At 43.1% G+C, this 23,737-nt stretch overlaps 2 protein-coding genes across 4 annotated transcripts in view; one reads left to right on the top strand and one right to left on the bottom strand.

Annotated features, from left to right (window-relative positions):
- ctdp1 (CTD (carboxy-terminal domain, RNA polymerase II, polypeptide A) phosphatase, subunit 1) overlaps positions 1-15,736 on the bottom strand; it is a 63,102-nt gene extending 47,366 nt beyond the window's left edge. The window contains exons 1-10 of one of the 2 annotated variants that reach the window (XM_076754572.1): positions 15,226-15,736; positions 13,599-13,682; positions 12,676-12,769; positions 12,137-12,265; positions 11,269-11,419; positions 10,161-10,251; positions 9,618-9,784; positions 4,673-5,731; positions 1,486-1,627; positions 1,114-1,344 (exon numbers count right to left, since the gene is read on the bottom strand). In XM_076754572.1, the coding sequence (XP_076610687.1) occupies positions 1,114-1,344; positions 1,486-1,627; positions 4,673-5,731; positions 9,618-9,784; positions 10,161-10,251; positions 11,269-11,419; positions 12,137-12,265; positions 12,676-12,769; positions 13,599-13,682; positions 15,226-15,521 (2,444 nt within the window). In that variant the 5' untranslated portion in view covers positions 15,522-15,736. The remainder of the gene's footprint in view (positions 1-1,113; positions 1,345-1,485; positions 1,628-4,672; positions 5,732-9,617; positions 9,785-10,160; positions 10,252-11,268; positions 11,420-12,136; positions 12,266-12,675; positions 12,770-13,598; positions 13,683-15,225) is intronic. The other variant, XM_076754574.1, reaches the window with a different exon arrangement.
- A 1,714-nt stretch (positions 15,737-17,450) lies between these two features.
- On the top strand, positions 17,451-23,722 carry adck5 (aarF domain containing kinase 5). 2 transcript variants are annotated; one of them, XM_076754337.1, is made up of 15 exons: positions 17,451-17,619; positions 19,104-19,195; positions 19,276-19,425; positions 19,640-19,715; positions 20,477-20,677; positions 20,760-20,900; positions 21,067-21,180; positions 21,292-21,423; positions 21,515-21,598; positions 21,688-21,769; positions 21,952-22,030; positions 22,099-22,190; positions 22,334-22,586; positions 22,712-22,828; positions 22,917-23,722. In XM_076754337.1, the coding sequence occupies exons 1-15, from the start codon at positions 17,596-17,598 to the stop codon at positions 23,017-23,019; spliced, it is 1,740 nt and encodes a 579-aa protein (XP_076610452.1). In that variant the 5' UTR covers positions 17,451-17,595; the 3' UTR covers positions 23,020-23,722. The 2 variants fall into 2 exon arrangements, with proteins under 2 accessions (XP_076610452.1, XP_076610453.1); XM_076754338.1 differs by having other exon boundaries at positions 17,454-17,619; positions 20,482-20,677; positions 22,917-23,721.
- Positions 23,723-23,737: the final 15 nt, after the last annotated feature.

Here is a 23,737-nt window from a genome sequence, read left to right as displayed (position 1 = left end):
GGCATTTACTTGGCAGGAGGATCAAACAAAAAATACAATCAATTTGCATTATTGGAAGTGTAGTTGTGTAGAAGCATGTTGAAGCTTGACCTACAATAAGGACTGAAAGTCAGGATACCTTGGGGTGCTTTCACATCTCACCTATTCAGTTCAGTTAAAGCACACTCTGGTGCATTTCCCTGTGTAGGCTGGTTCATTTGGGCATGTGTGAAAGCTGTCAATCAAACTCTGGTGTAGCCCACACTTGGAGAGGTGGGTCTTAGTTTTGGCTGTATAATAATTCTAATAGTGCTTATCATTCACCCTGAGCTCTGTGTGAAACCATGAATACACACATGAGGCACAGTAACGTGATGCATGACCTGCTGTCAGACACCAGAATTTGATGTCCTCATGTGGGTCTGCATGATGGGCTGGTGATGCAGGATAATAGCCTTCAAAAACTGTCCAATCCATGTGTCACCTGTCAGACATGTTTATCTTGGTTCGTTTGCAATAAATAAGTGTGAATACGTACCACACCAGAAAGAACGAAGCGAACTACAGGTGTGAAAGACATTAACTGTCTGCTGAAGCGCAGGTCAGCTGAAGAATCAGTGGACAGCACACTTATGTTGTAAACATGATAAATCCATGATGAGTCCTCGTGCAGTGCTGCTTCTCACATGTTCCAAATGTCAATACCTACCTGATCATATGTCTGTTCTGGCATTGCATGATTTAAAAACACACACAGGTCATTATTAAAACTGACTGATTGAAATATATTGTTGAAATATTCCTAAAAATACTTTGCATGGTTCTTCCAAAACCTTTAGGTGTTTCATGATTCTCCAAAACTTTTCTAGGCTTGGATGGCAGAGTTTGACATCTGTTGGCTCTAGCTAGCTAACACAACATGCGTGATTCTAGTGAGAAGTGGCAATGATGGCAGTGATGACACACAGCAAGACTACACAAAATTAGCTCTTTCAGGTAGAATGACCTTTGCGTGTCCCAGGACACACAGGGTGAAAGCACAGAACTCAATAAGCCCTCCAATATCTAGTTTTATATCATTGCATCAATATTACACATTATCATTACATTGCTCTGCTCCAATCCTGCTGTTACCTGAGACAAGACTCCTCTCTCTGATCAGACAGCAACAAGGAGCCTGATGCCTGCATGTAGGGCGATGGCCGTGACACCTGAGGGCCCCGGCGGATCAGCTTGCCTGTGACGGAGTCGTAGGTCCGAACCTCAGGGGCTGGAGGTTGAGGTCTGTGGTGGATGGCAGCTGGGTGGAAAGCAGGCTTCTGCAGGGAACCCACATTGTCAAGGAATGCTGCTGGACTGTTGCTCCTTCAACAGACAAGAAAAAGATCTCAGACTTGGAACTGTCTTCAGGAAAGACTTTGATGTATTGTAGGGTTTTATTTAAGTTCACATCTCCTACATTTGGGATAGACTGTAGGACCGTGGCTCATTAAACAGCTCCTTTACCTCGGCATCTTGGAGTAGTCTTCCTTTAGTGGGTACAGCTGCTCCTCCACCCTCTCCCAGCGCTCCAGACAGCTCCACAGCCAGTCGGGGTTGACAACATGGAGGTGCTTGCAGCCTTGTGCCTGACGAACCTTCTCGGTGCCTGGGTGACAGGAATGAGACGGTGAAAATGAGGACAGCTTTTGACCCACCAAACAAAACTATTACCAAATACGCTGTGCTGAATAAGTTAAATCAATGATCAGACTGTCTTTCCTTGAAGAGAAAGGAGGAAAGAATTGTCCGGTCAATATTATTAGAGAGAAAAAAAGATTTGTCTTCTGGAGTCACCGTCCTTTCACTTCTCTGCCAGCTCAATAGTTTTCTTGGAAATCCAAAAAGCCATGCTTTGTTCGGTTTAATCCCCAGAGAGTGGACAAGAAGAGCTTCTAGACAAAGAATGCCTAGAAGCTCATTAACCCCAGGTTATTTTCGTCATGCCTGGCTAACCATCACATACTGTTCACATATTGACAGCCAGTGTTTGGCCACATCCCCTCTTCAGTTGGTATGCTGTGCCTTTGTTGCGTTGTGCTGCTGGTCTTAAACTTGCAGAATTCTAAAAGAAATGCTCTTTAAAGTATTTAACATAGAGAGCAAATTTAATGTGTACACAAGAATTAATTGCTCTCAGGTTTCATTTACTGGGCCCTATGATTTCTGTGATGTGCAACCACATCAGCAAATGCACGATGCACGCTCATTGAAAACTTCGTGGCTGTGTGCAAGGAGTCAGATATTCTGTTCGAAAAAACTGAAAAAGCTACGTCCGTTTCTAGTCACGCATTGCAGACAAGGAGGAGCGCTGCCTGAACGTGACAGCTACATCCACCAGGTTACTTACCCGATGTGTTCGGGCTGGTTATGGAAGCAGTCCTGCAGAAGATCCATTTCATGAAACACAGTGCAATGCTATGTTATGATGTTCATTCAATTCAATTTTGAATATTCTCCCTGTAAATTTTTGAAATTTTATTCATCCATTCATTCATGGGGGTTAACCCCTAACAGCAGACAAACTAAGTACTACTTCTGTCTGAACCGAACTGACAAACCGACATCATGATCCATACAGCCATTCCCTTAACGTGGCCAAAAAAAAGTGCAACAGTAAGGGAAAAGAAAGTGCTTTATCATCAAAAAAGTAAAGCAAATCATTTCTCATATCAGTTCTCTGAGTTAAAAACAGAATCATTCTCTTTCTGTGTGTCCATCCAAACCTGTGTGTCGGACACAACAAGGGAATTAATAAGGTTTGGATTGGTGGAGAGGTTGGAAGGAGGAGGGCAGGGTGGAGTAGCAAGAGGCTGCATTTCTGTGCAGCTTTTGGGTTACAGCTGTGTTCCATGTAATAAATCAAAAACACACCTTTCTATAAATAATGTATAAATGCTAACACTAACTTTTTGGCTGCCACTATTATTCTTCTGCACATAAAAAGTTCAAATGTGTCCACAAAAAAAGGGAAAGGATCCCACCAAAAGTCAAGGCATAGAACTATGCATTTGCGTGACATGGACCTGGTTCATATCTGTCAAATGTGCTCATCTGACAAGACAATGGGCATTTTCAGCAGCTCTTTCCAGCCTCAGCGGCATACTGTTCCTACGGGCCAGATTCAATCTTTGGCTGATTTTTCTCTCCTTCTGATGTGCAAGAGGAGTGATTACTGAGTGCTGTTCTCAGCCGGGGTGGCTCCCACGACAACAGAGCCGCTTCCTGTGCTTGTTTCCAGAAGGTAAACTGGATTAGCAGCGATGCAGGGGTGAGTCCACTTTTTGTGTTCATCAGTTTCAAAGATGAGTGCAATCAATATTGTTTGTTTCTCGTGAACTAGCAGAAAATGTAGGAAACTAGGATGCATTTCTGCCCGCAACAGAAGCAGCTGACAGTATGTACTACATGTACATGGAACAGGTACTACAGCAACCAATGGGAGTTACACACGGTGGGTTGGGCCCAACAAGTCATTACATTATAATCAGCCTCAGCATAATAAACATCCAAATGCAAGACCAGCCTCCACATGCTACATATTAACCAGTTCTTTTGATTTGAAGTCCTTCCCAATTAGGGAAAAAAAACCACACAAACATAGCCTCCAGCATTCACGTGGTTCTCTAATGTCAGAATGCAACTGTGCTTTCTGTCAATCAAGTGGGCCTAATTATAGAGAAGGAGCTGTCTCAAGCAACTATGCGCAAATCAGTTTCAAGCATTGTTATCTAAAGCTGCATAAATCCATTTTTGTCCACTAGTTTTGACCACAAGCTGATAGGTAAGGAGCACAGAGGTCCAGATTTACAGTGATCCCAGCTTTAAATGCAGGGGTCATAATCTTGAAGATTTTCATCACATTAAATCCCATTTTGATTCTAGCTGTAATCTGCATTTTTCTGCAACAGCCATTCAATCTATTTCCAATCTATAAATATAATCAATGTGAACACAGGAGGCTTTATTGGTAGTGGTGAAGTCCTGTGCTGGATTCAGATTGCCCCTCTGCATGATGGACTCACAGGGAATGATGCATACATGCAATCAAGTACAATTTCATTTTACTGACATCAGCCTCGCCATTTACTGTTCGAGCTCTATATATCATACCAGAGCTGTATTAACTTACTGATAAGCTAAAGGAAACATTCCCTTCCGCTGCTGCTTCAGTGGAGCCAGAAATTGAACCAAGGTCACACTCACACTCTTGTTGTCATATGTTAACCAGAGTTCATCACACTGGCACACACCTTCCTCGAACAGACGACCTCTGAGATATCGTAATAGTGCTGACAGTGTATTTAATCTCAATTATCTCTGCTCAGCCAAACTTTGACAAGGCTCAGACACACAAATCTGCCAATATGTCGGTAGGTCTGGCATTTAAACGAGCCTTGCATGAATTCTAGTCTCATTAGCAGAGCATCACTTGCATCAGCTACGAATGATGATCCAGCACACAGCTCCTAAAAATACCCCAACTACATTCAGCGAAAGGAACAAAATGAAAATACGAAAGTCAGAAGAACCCTCAAAACTGAGAACTGGTCAGGCTCTAAAAAGGATGTGTTTTAAAAAACTGTGAGAGAATAACAGCTTAGAAAGATCAACTCATTGTCAGATATGACAGCACACACGCGTTTCTACATACCTGCTCTTGCTGCAATGAGATGTGTCGTCCGACTGGGATCTTGGGAGCTAAGAAGCAGACTCTTGCCAATCTTGGCCCCCAGTGCTTTGGCGTGGTAGGACTCACGGGTCCTCTCCATGGGGTAGTTGGTCGGGTACAGGCCACTGAACACTATCGTCGTGCCCTCCAGCGTCTTGCTTTTCAGCTCTGGGACTATCTTGCGAATGTCCGGCATGTCAGAGGTCCCCTTCTTCAGGTAAGCCTCATAACGTGCGTAGTACTCTGCGTGGATCCTTTCCAACACCTCCTCCAGGTAAATCAGGTGATCGTCCTGGTCATTATCAGCTTCTTCTTCCTCCTCCTCCTCCTCATCCTCCATACTCTGGTCCAGCAGCTCCTCTCCCATTGTGACCCCAGATTGTTCACTATTCTGGGACTCTGTTTCTGGCTCTCTTCTATCTGAGCAGCCATTACCCAGCTCAGGGTCTGGGAGAAGAACTCCCGAATGTTCTGCTGCATCAGAGCCGGTTTCTCCGTCACTTCTACCTCTGCTGTCCCCTTCCCTTGCCCCATCCGCATCACCAGGCTCTTGCCTGACTGCTTCCTGTGCAGATTTCTTTGCCTGGCAAGATTTGCCTTCACTATCGCTCTCTGATGAGGGAGGCTTTTCTGTAATGGAGTCATTGTCACTGTCACTGGAAAGGTCAAAGTCCAAGTTATTGCATTCATGGCTCGGTGCTGAAGAGTTTGCACTGTCTTGTGCCTCTCGTGTCGCCAGTGTCCTGTTGCTATCATCTTCCTTAACATTTGTTCTGTCGCCCACCTGAGTTTCCCTTGACCCCACCCCAGACTCCGCATCGGTCTCAGACTCTTTTGTTTGTCCCGATTCATCCTCCACAAGCCCTGTGGGATGTGTCCGTTCATTTGTTGGTATTCCCTGAGAAGCTGGAGATGTTGTGGACTCTTCCTTTCCAGAAATGTTGTGGTCTTTCGTCCTTTTCCTGGGACCATTATTTTGCTCATCGGTACCAAGTGTCCCCGCTGGTTCTGTGCTCTCTGCAGATCGACTTGATGAGCCTCCTGCTGGAACAAGACAAAGGGATCACACAGAGTTCAAGGACACAAACTGAACTCATTACTATAAAATGTTATTCCATCCCTCTTTTTCTCAGAAGACATTTATAGGACTTTTTATTTCATAAACAATAATTTTATTTCCGAAATGGCCTTTTTCTACACCACTTTTCATTTCATAATGTCACTTTCATGACATTGGTGTTGTCACTGCCCTCTCGCCTCTCAGTTAGCACAACAACTGCTACTAGAAAAAGCCAGTCAGTACCTGTTAAAGGAAGCAACTATCTATGTAGCTGTAAATAAACAGTACACAGACACAATAACTATTTATTTAGTTTAACAGCATTGTAAGCTTAGTTTATTACTCATCATCAAAGAGTCAGTTAACAGCAGCAGCTAGCTGTGCAATTCAGAGTGACCTCGGCTGTGTGTTGATTGTAAAGATGTAGCTCAGAGAAAGACTCACAACTCTGTGAAGATTACAAACACAGACAGAATTTCCCCTTTAGCTTTCAGGCTTATCTTAAGGTACTATGTCTGTGTACTGTTTGTATTTAGAAAGTACTTTATCAAACAATTCACAGCAGTAGCCTCTAGTTGGTGGATTCAGAATACCAATTACACTGCTGCTGCTCTAGCTAACAGGAGCTAGCTGGCTACATTTGGTTAAATTGGGCAGGGGATACGAGATTGGCTGAGAGGTGAGAGGGCAGTGACAACACCATGACATTATGATATGTATCACAAATGAATGATGAAATAACATTTCATACTAATGAGTCGATGTTAATAATTTCTTGAATTATTTCACAAATTGTAGGCTCAACCAGTTGGTAAAAAAAGAGAAACTGAATGTTGCTTCCCTTCTTTACCCCCAATAAAATGGTAAAATAAATTTTGTAGATGTGGTTTATTGTATTATTTTTATCTTTTAGTGTTTTTCTTGTTTCTTTTAGCACTAGTTTAATCATTTGTCTACTCCATATTTTTTCCATTTTCCCATTTTCCCCTTGAAACATTCAACCACATTTGCTACTGTTCTAAGCCAACTACACTGTCTGACTAAATATCAGTGAAGTCAACACTGTGACAAAGGAGACAGTAAATCGCACATATTTTTGAAATGTAAAAGATGAGACAATAAGGGCTTTTTTTCTGTCCTGGTTGTTGATAAAGGGAAGAGACGATAATATTATGAAGACAGAAGCCTGATGTCTATGAACTTTAATAAGTTTAGCTAAATATTTTGTCAGCATTGGCTTGTACTGTTTCAAGAGTTTGCACAGTGATATAACAGCAGTACACAGTATATGGATGATTAACATTACAGGACCTGAACTGGCTGTTGCTTTTTTATGTTTTGAAGGCAGCTGACAGGAAGCTAAGGAAAAGAGGAAAGCTTTAGATTTCACACCTCCATACTGACAAACTTAATCTCATCACCTTTGACCCCTGTGATAATAGAAAACGGATTTTGAAAAAGTCCCAAATTACAGTGATACATTGAAGTGAACTTCAGGGCCCAAACTTCTAGGTAGAAAACTTGATCTACCAGGATGTGTGCAACACCGCTTAACAAATACCTTTTGAGCTGTATCCACCTGCTTTAGATATCGCACACTATTTGACACCACATAACCTCACTAGCAGTGATGGCTTTTCACTGTGCACTTAGCATTAATGCACACTGGGAGGTCTGTGACCCTGTGATAATAAACCTCTTAGCAGGAACCTTCCTAACATTTCACACTGCTGTGTTCTACCCAGTGGGCAACTCAGATTTTAGCTCATGGGAGAGCTGCTCTCCCTGCCCCCGTTGAAGAACACCTCTTGGTGTAAAATCTTTTTCTACGGCAAATCAGAGTCCTCTGGGTACACCGAGTGACTCCAGTGCAAGTGACTCTAGCTAAGCATGAAATAAAATCAAGTGATAACCTGTCAACAACACAGAATAATCCACAAGACATCGGCACTGATACTCAGACAGTCAAACTTGACGAATAAGAATTGCGGTTTTTCGAGGCAAAATATCCTGTCATTTCTGAATGAGACGGCTGGATGGACAGGAGAGGGCAGCGAAATAATCTGAGGAGGCAGGGCATGCTAGAGCACGCACGGGCCAGTGGAGACCAGCCTTCGGAATACCAATGCAGCGACTGACTCGACTGTGTTAATACGTTCTCAAAAGCAAAAAACCCATTTCAGACTTGCACTGTTTGCAGCAAGTCAGTGTGAGCTGTAATATTGACTGTGCATTATGAATAAATCAACCAATTTATTTCATAAAGTATCCATTTCAGAAATACACTTGCGACTTTGAATAGTAATAATAAAAATACAGTAGCTACCACCAAGGGATGATAGAGTAAAATCCTTTATGTAAATGAATGTCGTTGCTGTGATAGAGGTTATACTGATTACTGTCTACTTAAACTACTTGACATACCAAGCAGCAGGAGAGCTGCTTGAGGCAAAAAATTTCATATGCCATCATTTGTATTTGTATTGGACCAAAACTGAAGCTTGTGTCTTAACCACACAAAACACTCTGTGCTATCTTTGCATTTCTCAACAACATAAGGGCCATTACTGAGCCCGGCAGCTGTTGTAACATGGGATCAGTGCACAACCAGGAGTTATCATTACTTGATGTGACAGCCCAGGAGTGGGTGTAAACGAGGGGGGTCCTGCAACAGTCCCCAAGGAGACACACTGGCTGGCTCCAAGCAGCTTTGTTTCTTGCTGCGGTAATGATGAGAATAACAGTGAGTGTCTGAGAGGATTCCCTCTGTGAGTTCAACGCAGGGGGACACACAGAGGTCACAGTATTGAGCCCTTTTAGACGGCCTATCCGTGTTCATTGACGGATGCCTCTGATTCACAATGAGGTGTGTGGACAGAGGTGTGTAGGCTCATCGTGTGAACTCAGGATTTTCATCCACACTGCTCGCTGAATGCAGTGTGGATGAATATTCATAGTCTTAGTCCTGTCTAAGTGGCTCTCTATAATAAATGATACATGAGGAACCTTAGCGTTTACCTAATATACAGAAAGTCTGTTAACAAAAATGTTAACAGTATTAGAATCTCTTCCCCGGTCTGTTACTCTGCAGCTCTCAGATCCACTATTAAAATGTTAAAAATCCTCTTTTTATTCCCCTTATTGTTTATTTATTCAGGTATTCAGATCTGCACAATTATCAACCGTATTTGAAAAGAAATTTGTGTGGTTGTCACTGAGGGGCTTTAGTATGTATCTATTGAGGTTCACAAATATTCACTTTAGCTACAAGCTATTTAGCCAGACCTCGTTGCTTGTCTTTACCTTCTGAAACAAAATAACTAACAAGACCTCACACTTACAGCTGACAGACAATGGAGAAAAATATGTGTATGTATATATATATAAGCTCACAATAATAAGTCTAAAACTGAACACTGGAACCGGCGTGTTCTCCAAAAATTATTTAACAGCGCTGAGACAATAAGTGAGGCCGCGATGCTTCACAGATGAAAACTTCATGAACTGCACTGCATTCTTCAGTTGGCACAGAATTGGTCCTCTCATTGCAATCCACTGAGAAGCTCAGACTCACAGTTTACTGTACTGTTGGTCACTGACGCTGAACTCTGACACCATTTCCAACTATGTGAAGGACTGTAAAATTCATCAACTATGGGCCCAGGATCAGTGAATCCACTGGACTGACTTGCTTGTTAACTTCAGTTAGTGCCTCTCTCATGGTAACGTGCACAGCTCTGGAAGCTACTCCCTGGACAGGGCATTCTCGGCAGTCCGTTTGACCCTTACTGTTGTATAAACTGTCAGCAACTTTGTCGTTACGTGGTCTTTCTGTTAGTTCTTATTAAAGATGCGTGGGCACTGTACCTTTCTTTGCTATCTGAGCTTCCCGGGATCCAGGAGGGGCGTTGATATCCCCCGTGCCCTGGAAGTAGGTGTATTTCTTCACAGTGATGAGGTTGGGTGCAAACTTCCACACATCCTCTCGGTCATCGATTATGCAGACCATCGAGTCACCACAGGGGAAGAGATTCCTGTCAGGAGAATCAAGCACAAGACACTAGTAACACTGCTGAGGTTTTTGACAGATGTCCAAACTCTTCCAGATACACGCATGAAGCCATTATTTATCTCTCTTTGGCTGTGGTGATGCTGTCGTGACAGATTGCGTGTTTTGTTATGAATCAAAATAGGCAGACCTTCAGTTTCTTAGATCATCTGTCCATTTTTTTATTTGCAAAGTGATGTCATGGACAAGCTTTCATGAGTGACACTGAAAGAGAATAATAGATCTCTGCCCTGTGTTTGTCCACAATGACAATAGAGACAGACTGTTCACGGTACAAAGGGTCACAGACTAGCTAGCAAGGATTGATCTAGAAGTCATCTTTAGCAGAAGGTAATCCCCACCTAAGATTCCCTGTCTTGGAGAAAGGATCAATGCATTCGTCTCTGGAAAGGATCCGATGAGAGAAAAGCTTCTTTTCAGGATCCAGAAAGCCTAAAATAAGGAGAGACAAAACAGTAAAATGAATCAAAACGATGCATATTTGAATGCTAAATCTGAAACGTCCTCTGCAAGGCTGCAGGAGGTGCTTCTCTTGGACTGAAAACTTGAAGAGTACAATAAACTACAGCACGTGCACTTAAATATGCGGCATTATTTCTAAAACATTTCTGTGACACATTAACAAAACTATCCTCCTACAAAGCACGTTCCCTCATTTGAATACATTCTCACTCCATTTTCTCACAGAATCGAGCGTTGAAAAAATACATTTCTCAAGCTTTCTTACTATGTGTGAAAAGAAACAAACAGTTTGATGAAACCTTGCACAGAGACAGAACAAGCACGCCAGGCCACAGTCTCAGACGTCAATAGCTTGAGCGCTGCTCTGAAACATGCCAACCTCCTTGCATCAGGGCCAGTAGTAAAATCCAATTCAAAGTGCATTAAACATTCATCATATGGAGGCAGAACAGTACTGGACTGGGGCTATTATATACAGTATGATGAAAGACTGCAGCCTGCATACCAAAAAGACAGCACATAAACACTCTACCTACACTTCAATGTAATTCAGCCTTGAATCATCTTTCCTTTACAGGGAAACCAACATCAGTCAGCTCTCAGCCAAACGCTGCCTGGAAATGGAAGGATTGACTTGTGTATCTGCACATTTGGAAGCAAACTAGCCAAAATGTTAATGCAAAACATTAACTGGCTTCATGTGCATTTTAAAATTTAGCACCCCTGCTGCTTGCAAGTGATACACGGAGGAATCAGATGCTCATCAGTGAACCAACACAATATCAGTTGGAACACTGAGCAGACACTTCCCTCTTATGGACACAAACAGGCAATGCAAGTGGAAGACCAAGAGTCTCCCTACACTCAGACTAGAAACGCTTTGCATACTGTTGCATTTTGATAGGGATAAAACTAACTGGATTCAATGTAATCGGGGCTTATAATGATGGAAAAGTGCTGTGAAATGTAAAATAAAGTGTCCATTACCGGCAATGGTGTGTGCATATAGTCGGCTCCCGAACGTGAAGACGTGTAACTCATAGAGTTTGGCAATTTTCTCCAGGAACTCCTTGCAGTGTGGGCGTAGTCGTGTGTGGAGCATAGGCTCTCCTCGCCCGAGCTGGAAGTGGAAAATGCCCTGGAGGAAATAACAAGAGAGTTAATTACAACAAGATCCGTGAAAAGACAAAGATTCAGACTTCAATGTGTGCTTTTAAAGTACACTTTTTCAAGAACTTCAGTTAAAAAATGGTGATTGAGACTGAAAACTGTAAAACACTTTAAGGAAATCGCTACTCGGTCATGTTTCTAAAGATACCTGATGTGACCCTGACCTAAAAGTGTGACAATTACAGCAAGTACTTCATACACAGTCACTTTTATTGAGGATTTGCCGTCGTGCTGTCAAACAGCCCTTTGATCAAACTGTGGAGAATAACTCTGAATCCATCCACTTCCTGTGTGACATGAACACAGACAGGCTCAATTGTGCCTGTTGGAAACCAAAAGGGATTATAGCTATTCCAAAAGGCCACTTTAAAATGGAGTGAAACGCCAACTGTCATAGAGAGAGGAGAGGCTTGTTTAAATATGAGAATAAAGCACTTCATTTCAGACCATCTCTCCTGAAAGGCATTCATTGCGCTGCACCCGCTTGCTCACACGCAAAGTAGCAGAAATAGTTGTATCAAGGGTGAAAAAAGAGAGCTGAGAGAAACGTCCTGATCCAGGCCCACAGTCACCTCTGACATGTTAGGCTGGTATCAGGCTTTCAGGTTACAAAGCTCATAGACTCTAAGGCTGCCTCTCCATCACAGCAATGACAGTACAGAGGAGTGATATGACAGAATAATACCTTATTGGACATACGCTGGCAGTGCTGTTCGGTGGTGTGGATCAGTGTCTGGTCCAGATCCACCATCAGGACCAGCTTTTTGTTGCGGTGGAGTCTCTGCTGGTCTTCTCTGCCCAGCTGTTCTGCTTGCTGTTGGAGTGAATAAAGATAATGAATGCAATATCAGCAACACTGAGCAACCACCACTGTGCTAATTATGTATATAATCATTTATTAATAAAGCCTTTACCACCGTTTTGCACATGGTTTCTTCTTTGTAAGCATGTCATCATGTTTTTGTTTTGATTCTGATTTGTTCTTTTGCTGAGGCTAAAGCTTTTTAAGAAGATTTTCAACCCTGAAATACCTGACATTTCACAGGAAACAGTCCATAGGGAACATACTGGAAAATGTTCCAGAGACTGGGGGCTCTGTGCTTCTAAGAGCAACGCACGCACACACACACACACACACACAGGACCTACAATGAAGTGAATGTGAAGCTCTGTACATCTGCCCTACTAGCCCAGTCTTCCAGGTACCTGCATCACATGACTCACCTCTGAGCTGACCATCAGCTCGGGGACACTGTGCACCATGGAGACAGTTGCTGTGGAGATGGGAGTTTGCTGGTTCCCATTCGTGCTCTGCAGTCTGGGAGGGAAAAAAAAAAGAGTGGGAGTTATGCATTTTGTGTATCTCTTAGGTCCTTGAACACATTGTGACTGAGAAGAAAAACGGCTTTCACAAACATGCAAATCAAAATTTGTTTGGCTTTGCAGATGATAGCAGTTTGACTTGAGCAAACATTAGCAGTGAAACACAGAAAATGCTCCGGTAGGCAAGTCATTTGGCTGATTGTTGGTAGTGCTAAACTGCTTCAGACTTTTTCTTTTCCTTTTGTCTAAAAATTCATCAAACATACTATCAAATGGCATCTGTAAAATATGTACAATACCTTTAATAACACACACTTCTCCCTCACAGTAATAACATGCAGGCAGAGTGTTTCCTCACATCAATAAGATCCACATAAATTTAGTGTGTTTTAGATTCTAACTGTTGGCTGAAAATTTTACACGTCTGTCAAACTGACACCAGGGAGAGTGCAGAGTGTGAGCACGTGATTTATGACCTGAGTTGTACTCCGCTCACTCTGCATGATCTCTGGTGCCCCCTGATGGTATTAAATAATACAGAATCCCCCACAAATAACTTTGGGTCAGATATATTTAGCCAGTTTTAAAGGCACAGCAATGTAAAATCCTTACAAAGACCATTTATTGATCAGCTCTAACTTGTTTTATTCACTAAATGATGCTGAAAATGTCACGACTGTGAAATTGTAAACATCAACCTTTACACTCTTCTGAGCAATCAGCTCAGTGCAATGTGAGCAAAAGCACATCAGCCTAAGAGTAAACAGGAAAATGGAACTATACATGTTTCTATTTAAGTGTAAGAAGTGTTTGCGGTGCCTTACTGAGTCAGGTCCTGGCCACACTCAGCACATAAACCCTTCATTACTATTGGATGGCTACATTCTTCTAGTCTGACGATGACACCCCTGGAAGAAAAGGAAAAGAAGTGTGAGCACTTGATGGTACACCAGTGATTTCAGTTCCATCTTTTGGCAGGATTCTCATTAAATGAACATTTGCTTTGCTGCATGCAGGGCTTGGGTATAATTGAAGTTTAATAGATGTTGTGTTTGAGCACTTGTACCACACAGATTAGCTGTGAGCCACAAAACTATATGTTAGTGATTTATTTTGTGTAACTGGCAAATGTTATTACTTCAAGAACAAGTGTAAATCCAGTCAACAAAACAGGTTTGCATTTACAATAATGAATAGCTCGGCGTAATGCACACAGTGTCGTGGTTTTGTAAACAAGACACCACAGCTGGTACTTCCCTGTTAAAAACATTACAAATAGCTAACCTGTCACTATTCTGTGTGATTGTTTTGTTGCTTCCCTGAGGCAAACGCTCTCCTTCGGCTGCTGCTGCTACTGCAGACCAAAGTATCTCTTTTCCACCTGATATTTAAAAGCGGTCACTTTTCAAACAAGGTCCACGTTGATATTATTTCAGACTGAGGACACTTCACTGCCACTACAAGCAGCGTGGATTTTCAGGAGAAGTCAGGAGTAGGAGTTTACAAGGAGCACCTGAAGGCACCACAGAGCCATTCCTCTCCTCTCGCGGCACATCATTTTAACTTTTGAATCAGAGCTGTTGAAACTCACTTAAACCAGAGAGGTGTTTCAGAATGTTCATATGAGCGCAAAGGAGACCCCTTACTTTTGTATTAGGTCTACTCCACTGACGCACGGGACAATTTAAAGACGAAATGCAAAAACGGCAAGTGGAAATAAATAGTTAAAATATGTGCTGGTTACAGCAAATGCATTTGTTCCCAGGCAGCTGCTGAAAAAAAAAAAACATCTCCTGTTATTCTGAAATAATAGGTAGGCAGGCAGAAGTAGGCATGACAACAGCCGTCTCAAACTCACGGGAATAGCAGCAGATTTAAACCAGTCCTCTACCTGTCAACCGACACGGCATGTACACATTTTTTGCACGCGACGGACGGCTGTGTCAAGGCTAACACAACGAGACACCGCTACAGGTGATTTTGCCTTCAAAATAAAAGCGTAGAAATGTTTTCCCTGTAAACTTAATTGCCTACACTTCAAAGGGACAGTTCTAGAGAAGATATAATGTTTGCTTAAACTCTGTTTACAATTAGTTTTGATTTCTACTATAAATACAAAGACCGAAAACGTCCAGAAAGAGTTTCTCTGAAAAAATAACCTTTTATTTTGAAAGTTATTGCCAAAAGTCTCCTTGTTTGTTTTGACTGACTTGACACTGATAGAAGCAAGTGCTGACTGATGGTTTGAGTACGGCTAGCAAACAAGCTAACGTTAACTTAGCACCAGTATATAGCAATGTTAGCTCGTTAGCTAGCTAACGCTGCACTGTGGGTGAAGTCAGTAACTGGCAAAGCGGTACTAAAACTACAGGTGACATGGTGCTTGTAGCCTTTCCAGGCAGGGGGCAGGTCAGCAAACACTAGTTAGCTATAGCAAGCAGAGTGACTCACCCGGGAGGTATGACTTGTCCAAGTTGACAGCATAGCTCCTTGACTACTCCAGCACGGTCCGATTTCACCTTCTTCTCTGGCAGCCTGGTAGCCTCTGTCCCCTTCTCCTGAGGTATGGGGGCACACAGTGCTAACACGGAGTCAACGTTAACAAGAGACCCGGGTTTGACTTTCCACTCCAGAAGTCGTAGAGGGAGAGCCCCGGTCGGCCAGCATATATCTGCCACCTGCATCACGGGGCCCTCCGCTGCTGCACCGCCGCCACCACCGCCAGAATCTGCAGGAGGATCCTCCATCTGCCCTGCACTCTCAAAAAATCCCTTTAGTTTTCAGCAACGGTCCACTCAAAACGTATCCACTAGACCTCGCAGCGCCCCGTGTATCATTAAAGCATGCACACCAATAGCATCAAGAAGGATTAAAACAAATGTGCTGCCGATTTAAACCCAGTAGCTTCCACAGACAGCTATGTTCGCTCTTCCCGCCCGTAAACAGGAAAGCGCAACACTGCAGCGACACGGGTCGCTACAGCATCCGGTAGACCGTGCAGCCCTGAAAAACAGAAGATTTCCACTTAGTTTTCAAAATAAAATCCTTATTGAAATACTTGCGTCATGTGGTTTACTGAAACATATTAAGAACTACAGCTTCACTCCATAAGTTATCTCATTATCCCATTGATTATTCTAAGTGCCTATTGTTTCTGAAATTGCCTGTATATCTGTTTGTTTTTGTAGAACTGGACAATTTTACAACTTTTCTTTTGAAGGCTGATCCATGTTTCCGGTTTCGTTCTAGGTGACTTGACGTTGTTATTAATTCTCGACACTGACAGAAATGCACTTGCGACAACCATAGAAAACATGTCTTTATAATTGTGATATTGTATTATATTATAGAAATAAATCCCAGCAAAATCTGACTACATTGGTAATCTCCAATCGAGCTATTCGAACCTTTTACTTGTTTTTTCTTTGCTTCAACTTTTCATAAAGCTAAACCCACAGAGACCGAACTGATGTAACATAATGTAACTTTGAAGTAATACTATTGTACGCTCTATTATATCTCATGTGGCACGGTCGACGGTAACAGGCTTATCTCCCCATGGGTGCGTCATTTACTATTGTACTATCTACAGCCTTACTATTAAAGTGCATTTAAGGCCGATGCAAGTTTATAAAATATGTTCCTGGGTGGGTCAAATTCATAACAACAACAACAACAACAACAACAACAACAACAACAACAACAACAACAACAACAAGAAAAAGAAGAAGAAGGAGAAGAATAAGAATGAATACCCTTAAGGTCATATACATTATTTGTGTCCTACATGAGAGACTTCTATCAATAATGGCGTTTATTTATTTAGTTAGTTAGTTACTAACTCTATATGAATAGCAAGTACAATAAACTGGGCAAGGGCATGTCTCGAACCACTGGGCATAATCAATGACGTATCATGCCGGTTCCTCCTACCAGAGAGTTCGCCATCAAGATACTTTTCTGCCCACTCTGCATGTCCACCCACTGATACTGAACAGATTTCACTGAACATCACCTGCGGTGTCCCCAGTAAAGAGCTGCACATTCTGACATGGGCAAGTGCAAGTTTTATACGTTATACATAATTGAGAGAGTCAGGTGACTTTCTTTTGTGATATCCATTGCACATACACTGAGAATGGACTTGTCAGGGAAGTACAAGAGACATCTTGTGTCTACCAGTTAAACTTTTGAAATGAACAGTATTTACATAGCCAATTCATAGGTGTTGGGTTTGTCAACAATCTAAGAAATTTTAACCAAAGTATATCAAACACAAATTCTCATTTATGTTAGTGTTTTTTTATTATTATTATTTTTATTTAAAAAAAACAAACAAAACAAACAAACAAACAAAAGAAAACATGCCTGGATAAGATCTCTAAGTGATCACAAAGGAGAAATTCAACATTAAAGCAGCGGACAAATGTATTTTTAGAAGGAAACTGATGGAATCCATGCAATAATTCAGTAATTTATTTACCACATGAAGGCAGAAAAAAAAATAGAATTGTTAATTGACACTATCAAATGATGCTTTCATTACTTTTAACCCGTGTTTTTTAGTTGCATAATTAAGCTCGCACTGACTCCCGAAACGTATTTAGTCCAATGAACAAGATTTATACGAAAGCGGAAGTAAGACAAGACGACGGGGGTGCATCCTCTCGCTCTGTGGTAGTTACTCTTTGGCTAAACTAATAGCATTTGGCAGCAAGTAGCTCGTGATAATTGGAGGAGGTGGAACCAGCGGTTGGTGACATACTTAACGCTTCGTGACAGCGAGTCATTGCAGACAGCGGAGCTGGTTTATCAGGAAATATGACGGGGGAGACGAACAGAGTGGTAAACGAACCATACTTCTAAATTATTTTAGCTCGGTTTGACCGTGACGCTACGTGAAATTAGCTAGTTGACCAGCAGCTAGCGACATGAACGTTAACTAATCAGCTGACCGCGTTAGCTTAACAGTCACCAGGGCGAGGTACAGACTAACTAACTGTACAAGCTAGTACTGTTAGTCGACTGTCAAATGAATGTATTCGTCATGGTTGCGGTCTGTAAGTTATATCCATTCCTGTTGGTAGCTGTTACATAGGTTAACACGTGACAGACAAACGTGTCCCCGTGTGACTTCTAATCATTCTATGGAGTGTTTTTGAAGCAGCGCGGATCATATCAGGCCAGACAGATCCTAACTATTCCTGCTGGTTCACTGCTGTCATTCACTGTGGCGATGGGAAACAGCCCTCAGCCTTCTCTCTGCTCGGTCTGTGAGTGACAGAGTTACTTTGATATTTCAGGGCTCAGGTCCCTGACACCACTGCTATCTGGAGATCAATTTGTCAGCAGTGGAGACATTTTGTCCCTCAGATTCAGACAGCGAACAAAAACACCGAAGTACCCTGGCTGGTCAATTTGGCCTTGATCTAGACCACCCCCCTTCCAGCACACACACACACTCACTCTCTCTCTCTCTCACACACACACACACACACACACACACACACACACGCGCGCAAACACATTCTCCTGCTGTTACCCAACACTATCTGGTCCTGTCTTGCGAATATATGACAGATCAAGTCGATCGATCAATATTAAGCAGTAACTGAATTGCTGTAACATTTTTTTGTTGCAAAAAGGCCCAAGTTCCTGCCTCTAAACTGCTTTTCTTTGATTGATTTTATTCTAAACAGAACATACTTGCACTATTAGTCACATGACATGTCACTGTGTGCTTTCATAAAAAAAAAAAAAAAAGCTGCGAGGCCTTTTCAACATTTTCTGATGTTCATTAACAAAGCGCTCAGTCGAGTAGTCGAGAATCAATCAATGGAACGGATCAGTGGAAATAGTCAATAGTTGCAGCCCAAGGAATTAAGATCATCACAGCAGCAGAAAGCTGCAGGATTCTGCAGGGAGAAGTCATTAAGAATATGTTTTAAAAATATCATTGTGTTTTGGTTTTGGTTTTTTTTTTGTACTTTGCACAACAGAGCAGGAGCTGCTGTTCCTGGTCAAAAGTCAGCGAAGGGAATCATTATTTTACTTGGCATTAACTCACTGATTTTCTCTGTTAAGATCACAGAAGTGACTGTCCTGAGAAGTTCAGCTGACTTGGCCTCTGTCTGTGTAGACTAGGACATGAACTGTTTCATTGCGGCCTGCTCATCGTGACACAGTTGACGTGCTGTGTATGGACATGGTGTCACTTGACTGCAAAAACACTCCCAATCATTGTCAGGGCTGCACTGTTACATCTGTTACATCAGTCATGATGTTATTTTACTCTTAATATTCATATTCATTTTTTTTTCCCTCTGTAGTTGCGGCTGTGTCTGCACCACATGGCTCTGCTCCGAAGATACCCGCATCCTGGCCCCTCACTCCAGACAACCAGATCCTTCAGTTCACTCAGGTACCAAACAGCAGGCAAGCGGTGAGCACAGGTAAACATGCTGAGGTCGCTGTCTTGATGCGACTGTCTCCTGCTTCCAGGGAAGGAAAGCGCAGAGGGCTGTTATGGAAGACACTCGTTGGCGTCTCTGTCGGCGTACCTGTGGCGGTGGGTGTCCAGTATGCTGTGTCTGCACCAAGAGAGAGGAGGAAGATGAGGATTGTGATTGAAGGATTTGGTCGCTTGTGCAGGTTGGTCCACGTGTGTCTGTGTAGCAGATCTGCTCGCATGCTGAGCTGATGGCATCCGTTTGTCAGAACATTCCTTATTGACATTTTCAACAGAAGCCTCAGATGTAGAAAGCTGACATTTGGTACAGTTCTACTTTTAAACTAGTCATCAAATGTAGCTTTCCCAGTGCAGCAACCACTGTGTCACGTTCCCGTCCTCTCCGTGTGTCCTCAGGTCTCTCTCTGTGGGAATCTTTATCTCTTTGGATTACTGGTGGACCACCAATGTGACTGCCCGTGGTCTCGATGAGGTAAGTTCCATGTCATGAAAATGGTTCGAGGTAGGTTTAATCAATACAGCCGAATGTGATTTTCACTAAACACGGAGGGATGCTGGATCTTTTCAGTGTGTTTGGTTCACTTAAAATGTCCGATCACACTTAATGTGGCGTTTTCATGAGATGAGTTCTGTTACGTCTTTGTCACTCCTGCACTTTTAGGCAAATTTGGCTGAGATGATGCATTCTGGAGCTGCGTTCTCTGCTATTTTGAAACTTTTTGGTTTTCCACGTGACTTTGTTTGTATTTAGCTGGAGGACAAAAAGGGGCCGATCTTGGCACATATTGAACCCGAAATCACTTGATAGTCATTTAACAGAGTAGTTGACAGACTAAAAGTTAATCGGCAGTTTGTTTTCTGTTTTTATGTCATTGTAGAATGAGTCATTTCATTGGTTAAGATTTGGTGACAGGCATTTTTTTCTTGCTACTTTCTGACAGTTTATACGCAGTTGTTCTGAAAAATGATTGACAGAAACAACACTAATGAGAGTAATGAGTCACACTCCCCATATGTTCACAAATGCCTTTCATCGCTTGTAGAATCATTCATTAGAATCCTTCATTTTTATCATTTGCTCAACATGGTTCAGAATGTCCTGTCTGAGATGTAACACATCGCTTTCAGTGATTAACACAAATATTGTGATATATGTTGTCGTTGTCCTGTTGCCTTCACTTCCTGGCTCTGTTTTATGGACAATCATGTCTAACTGCCGCCCTCCCATGCTAGAGCAGCCCATCCTACTTGGCTGAGATGTCAGCCTGCCACCAGAGAGCAGCAGAGTGCATGGTGGAGGGGGCCGTAAGGAACGGCGGAATATACATCAAACTGGGCCAAGGTCTGTGTTCCTTCAACCACCTCCTGCCCCCCGAGTACATCCGCACCCTGCAAATCTTGGAAGACAAGGCCTTGAACAGGAGGTACAAAGAGGTGAGAGCTGCAACACAAACAGGGTTCAGCGAGAGAGAGCACAGCGTGAAATTTCTCAGGACTGTGCTTGTGTGTGTGACAGGTGGATGCTCTCTTCCAAGAAGACTTCAACAAAACCCCAGAGCAGCTTTTTAAAACGTTCGACTACGAGCCCATCGCCGCTGCCAGCTTGGCTCAGGTGCATAAGGCAGAACTGTTTGACGGGACTCCCGTCGCTGTGAAGGTGAGCCGAGGTGATGGGAGCCCAGGAAAAGGTCATATTAAAAAATATCTTCTGCATCCTACATGAGAATGAAGTCCAGTCATGAATCTTTTTAGCTCTTGGACTGTCCAAAATGTTCAGCATAGTCCTTCAAAAGCCTGTTTTTGTTCACCTCTGGTCCCCACAGGTGCAGTACATCGACCTCAGGGATCGGTTTGACGGCGATATCAGAACACTGGAGATCCTGATGGATATTATTAAGTTCATGCACCCCAGTTTTGGATTTCGATGGGTTCTTAAGGTCAGAAAACAGCTGGATTTCTTTGTTCACCCACTGCATGTGTGGGGCGAAGATGTTGAGCTAAATATTGAGTTTTGACCAAATCAGAGGATTTGAATGGGCTTTCTGTAGGACTTGAAGGGTACGTTGGCTCAAGAGCTGGACTTTGAGAACGAGGCCAGGAACTCTGAGAGGTGCGCCCAGGAGCTGAAACACTTCACTTTTCTTTCTGTACCCAAAGTCTTCTGGGAGCAAACAAGTAAGGTGAGGTTGTTATTATTAATGGTACCAAATGACCGGACTTCCATCCTTTCCTTGGCTAAAGCTTTGTCATTCTTCCCTCCCCCTCTCAAAGAGAGTGCTGACAGCAGAGTTCTGCCACGGCTGCAAAATCAACAACGTGGAAGAAATTAAAAGACAAGGACTAAGTTTGAAAGACGTGAGTCGATGCCTTCTGCACAACACGCGATCACCAGAGATCTCACAGAAACGCTGCCTGAAACATCTCATCACATACTTGTTTCGCAGACTGCAGATAAACTGATCCGAACATTTGCCGAGCAGATATTCTACACTGGTTTCATCCACGCCGACCCTCATCCTGGAAATGGTGGGTACATCTGTGTGCTTGAAATACCAGAGAGATGTTTAAAGGTAATTCAGAAACTGTGTTAATATCACATGGTTTGTCCACCGGGGAGCACTAACATAATAAATATGTACAATAAGCTATCAAAGTCTGACGTCATCAGGCAGGTCATCCCATGGTATTCAAAGTCTTTCTGTCTGCAGTTCTAGTGAGACGGGGTCCTGATAACAAGGCGGAGTTGGTGCTCTTGGACCACGGCTTGTACGAGTACCTCAGTGAACGGTAAGAGTCTGTTTGGTAAATAGCTGTGAGAGTGCTCTGTCAGCTGTAACTGTGACCTTTTACCTTAGTGACAGAGTGGCCCTTTGTAAGCTGTGGAGGTCCATAGTCCTGAGGGATGAGGCAGCAATGAAAAAGTACTCCAATGCACTTGGGGTCAAAGGTGAGGACACTAACCCTTAATGCAGCACGCCAATAACTGTGTATTCCCGAGGCGCACGATAAATGTTTCACCCGCTACATTGTGAGGTATTGCTGTGGAACAATAAAGCAGTTATTCTATTTCTTATCTGATTTCCTCCGCAGAGTACTTCCTCTTCTGTGAGATGCTGCTGCAGCGACCCATCAACATGAAGGAGCTGGGTCTGTCCAACATCCTGAACCGCGAGGAGACGGCCTACATGCGCGAAATGGCCAGAGACCGCTTCGAAAGCATCATGCAGGTGCTGAAGGCCATGCCTCGGCCCATGCTGCTCGTCTTCCGGAACGTCAACACGGTCCGAAGCATCAACATCACCCTGGGAGCGCCGGTGGACCGCTACTTTGTCATGGCCAAGAGGTGGGTGGAGCCGCTGGCTGTGTGGGGAGTGTGCTGGAGGGTTTCATGACCTCAGCATTTCATAAATTCTTGCTCCAGCTCTGCAGAAACAGACTGAAAGCTGATTAGTTTCTTTCTGTTGGTAGTGCGGTGCGAGGCTGGGGGAAGATTCAGGCAGAGAGGACGGGGATGCTGCCCCGTCTCTGGGTCTTCCGCTGGGTGAGGACGACGTGGGAGGGCCTCAAGTTTGAACTGGCTTTGAGGTAAACACTCAATTCAGTCTTTTGCCAGTAATGCAAATCGTGTTTTGCGATTGGAGCTGTGAATATTAATGACTCGTCTCCTTTTTAGATGGGAGATGGCGGCGATGAGTGTGACGCGTTCGTTCCTGAGCCTGCTGTCGTACTTTGGTCTCATATCTATGGAGGCAGACATGTACGAGTACCTGAGATAGCACACGCATCTCCAGCTCCGGAGGAACGGAGAACAAGGAGCCGTCCCAAGCACGAGTTCACGCCATCCAACAGCAGGGAGCCTTTCACGACCGCAGCCGCTCTGACAGGTGCTACTCATGGTGCTGCTCGAGCACGAGCACTGTTTCCACACCAAATCATCCTCAACTCTGCCGTCAGACATGACGTCTTCACAACTGCAGGACTATGAAGCATCAAACCCACTTCACAGTAGAGTCCCTACTGTTTTTAATTAATGGAATTATGTTATTGTTTTAGTCTAGTCTTAGCACATCACATTTTAAATTCACATTTGGGATATTTTAAGCTGCAGTTTGCCTTAAAGAAACTGCTGACATCTATTTGTAACAGCTGAAGCATCCCGGCGAAGCAATATGTCAAATAGTCAATATGTTCTCCAATTAATGTGTAATAACTTGTAAAACAAGCCACACACAGCAGTGTTCAGCTGCATCCCCTCTGCAGTGAGAGCGAGTGTGAGCTCCTCATGAGCTGCACTGGAACATTTCAGTGCTTTGAGTGTTCGACACTGCAGCTTTAAATCCAGATCAAGTAAATGTAAACCTGTCAAGTGTTCTGAGATACAGGAATGGATACAGTTCACTCCTCGCAGGTCCAGTGTCACCTCACCAAATGTTTTAAAATGAATTTAACAATGTTAATAAAATACTCTACCTCCTTTTAAAGGCCTTCCTGTCT

This window comes from Chaetodon auriga, chromosome 17 (assembly GCF_051107435.1).
Source record: "Chaetodon auriga isolate fChaAug3 chromosome 17, fChaAug3.hap1, whole genome shotgun sequence".
NCBI classification, from domain to species: domain Eukaryota; kingdom Metazoa; phylum Chordata; class Actinopteri; order Chaetodontiformes; family Chaetodontidae; genus Chaetodon; species Chaetodon auriga.
The sequence above is the reverse complement of the archived record's forward strand: the minus strand, read 5'-3'. Positions and strand labels throughout refer to the sequence as shown.

Excerpts from the sequence above, each read along its gene's own strand:
- adck5 (XM_076754337.1), top strand. The coding sequence starts at position 17,596 with ATGACGGGGGAGACGAACAGAGTG. Across the intron at positions 19,716-20,476 it reads CTGCCCGTGGTCTCGATGAG|AGCAGCCCATCCTACTTGGC; the intron begins GTAAGTTCCATG and ends CTCCCATGCTAG. Across the intron at positions 20,678-20,759 it reads TGAACAGGAGGTACAAAGAG|GTGGATGCTCTCTTCCAAGA; the intron begins GTGAGAGCTGCA and ends TGTGTGTGACAG.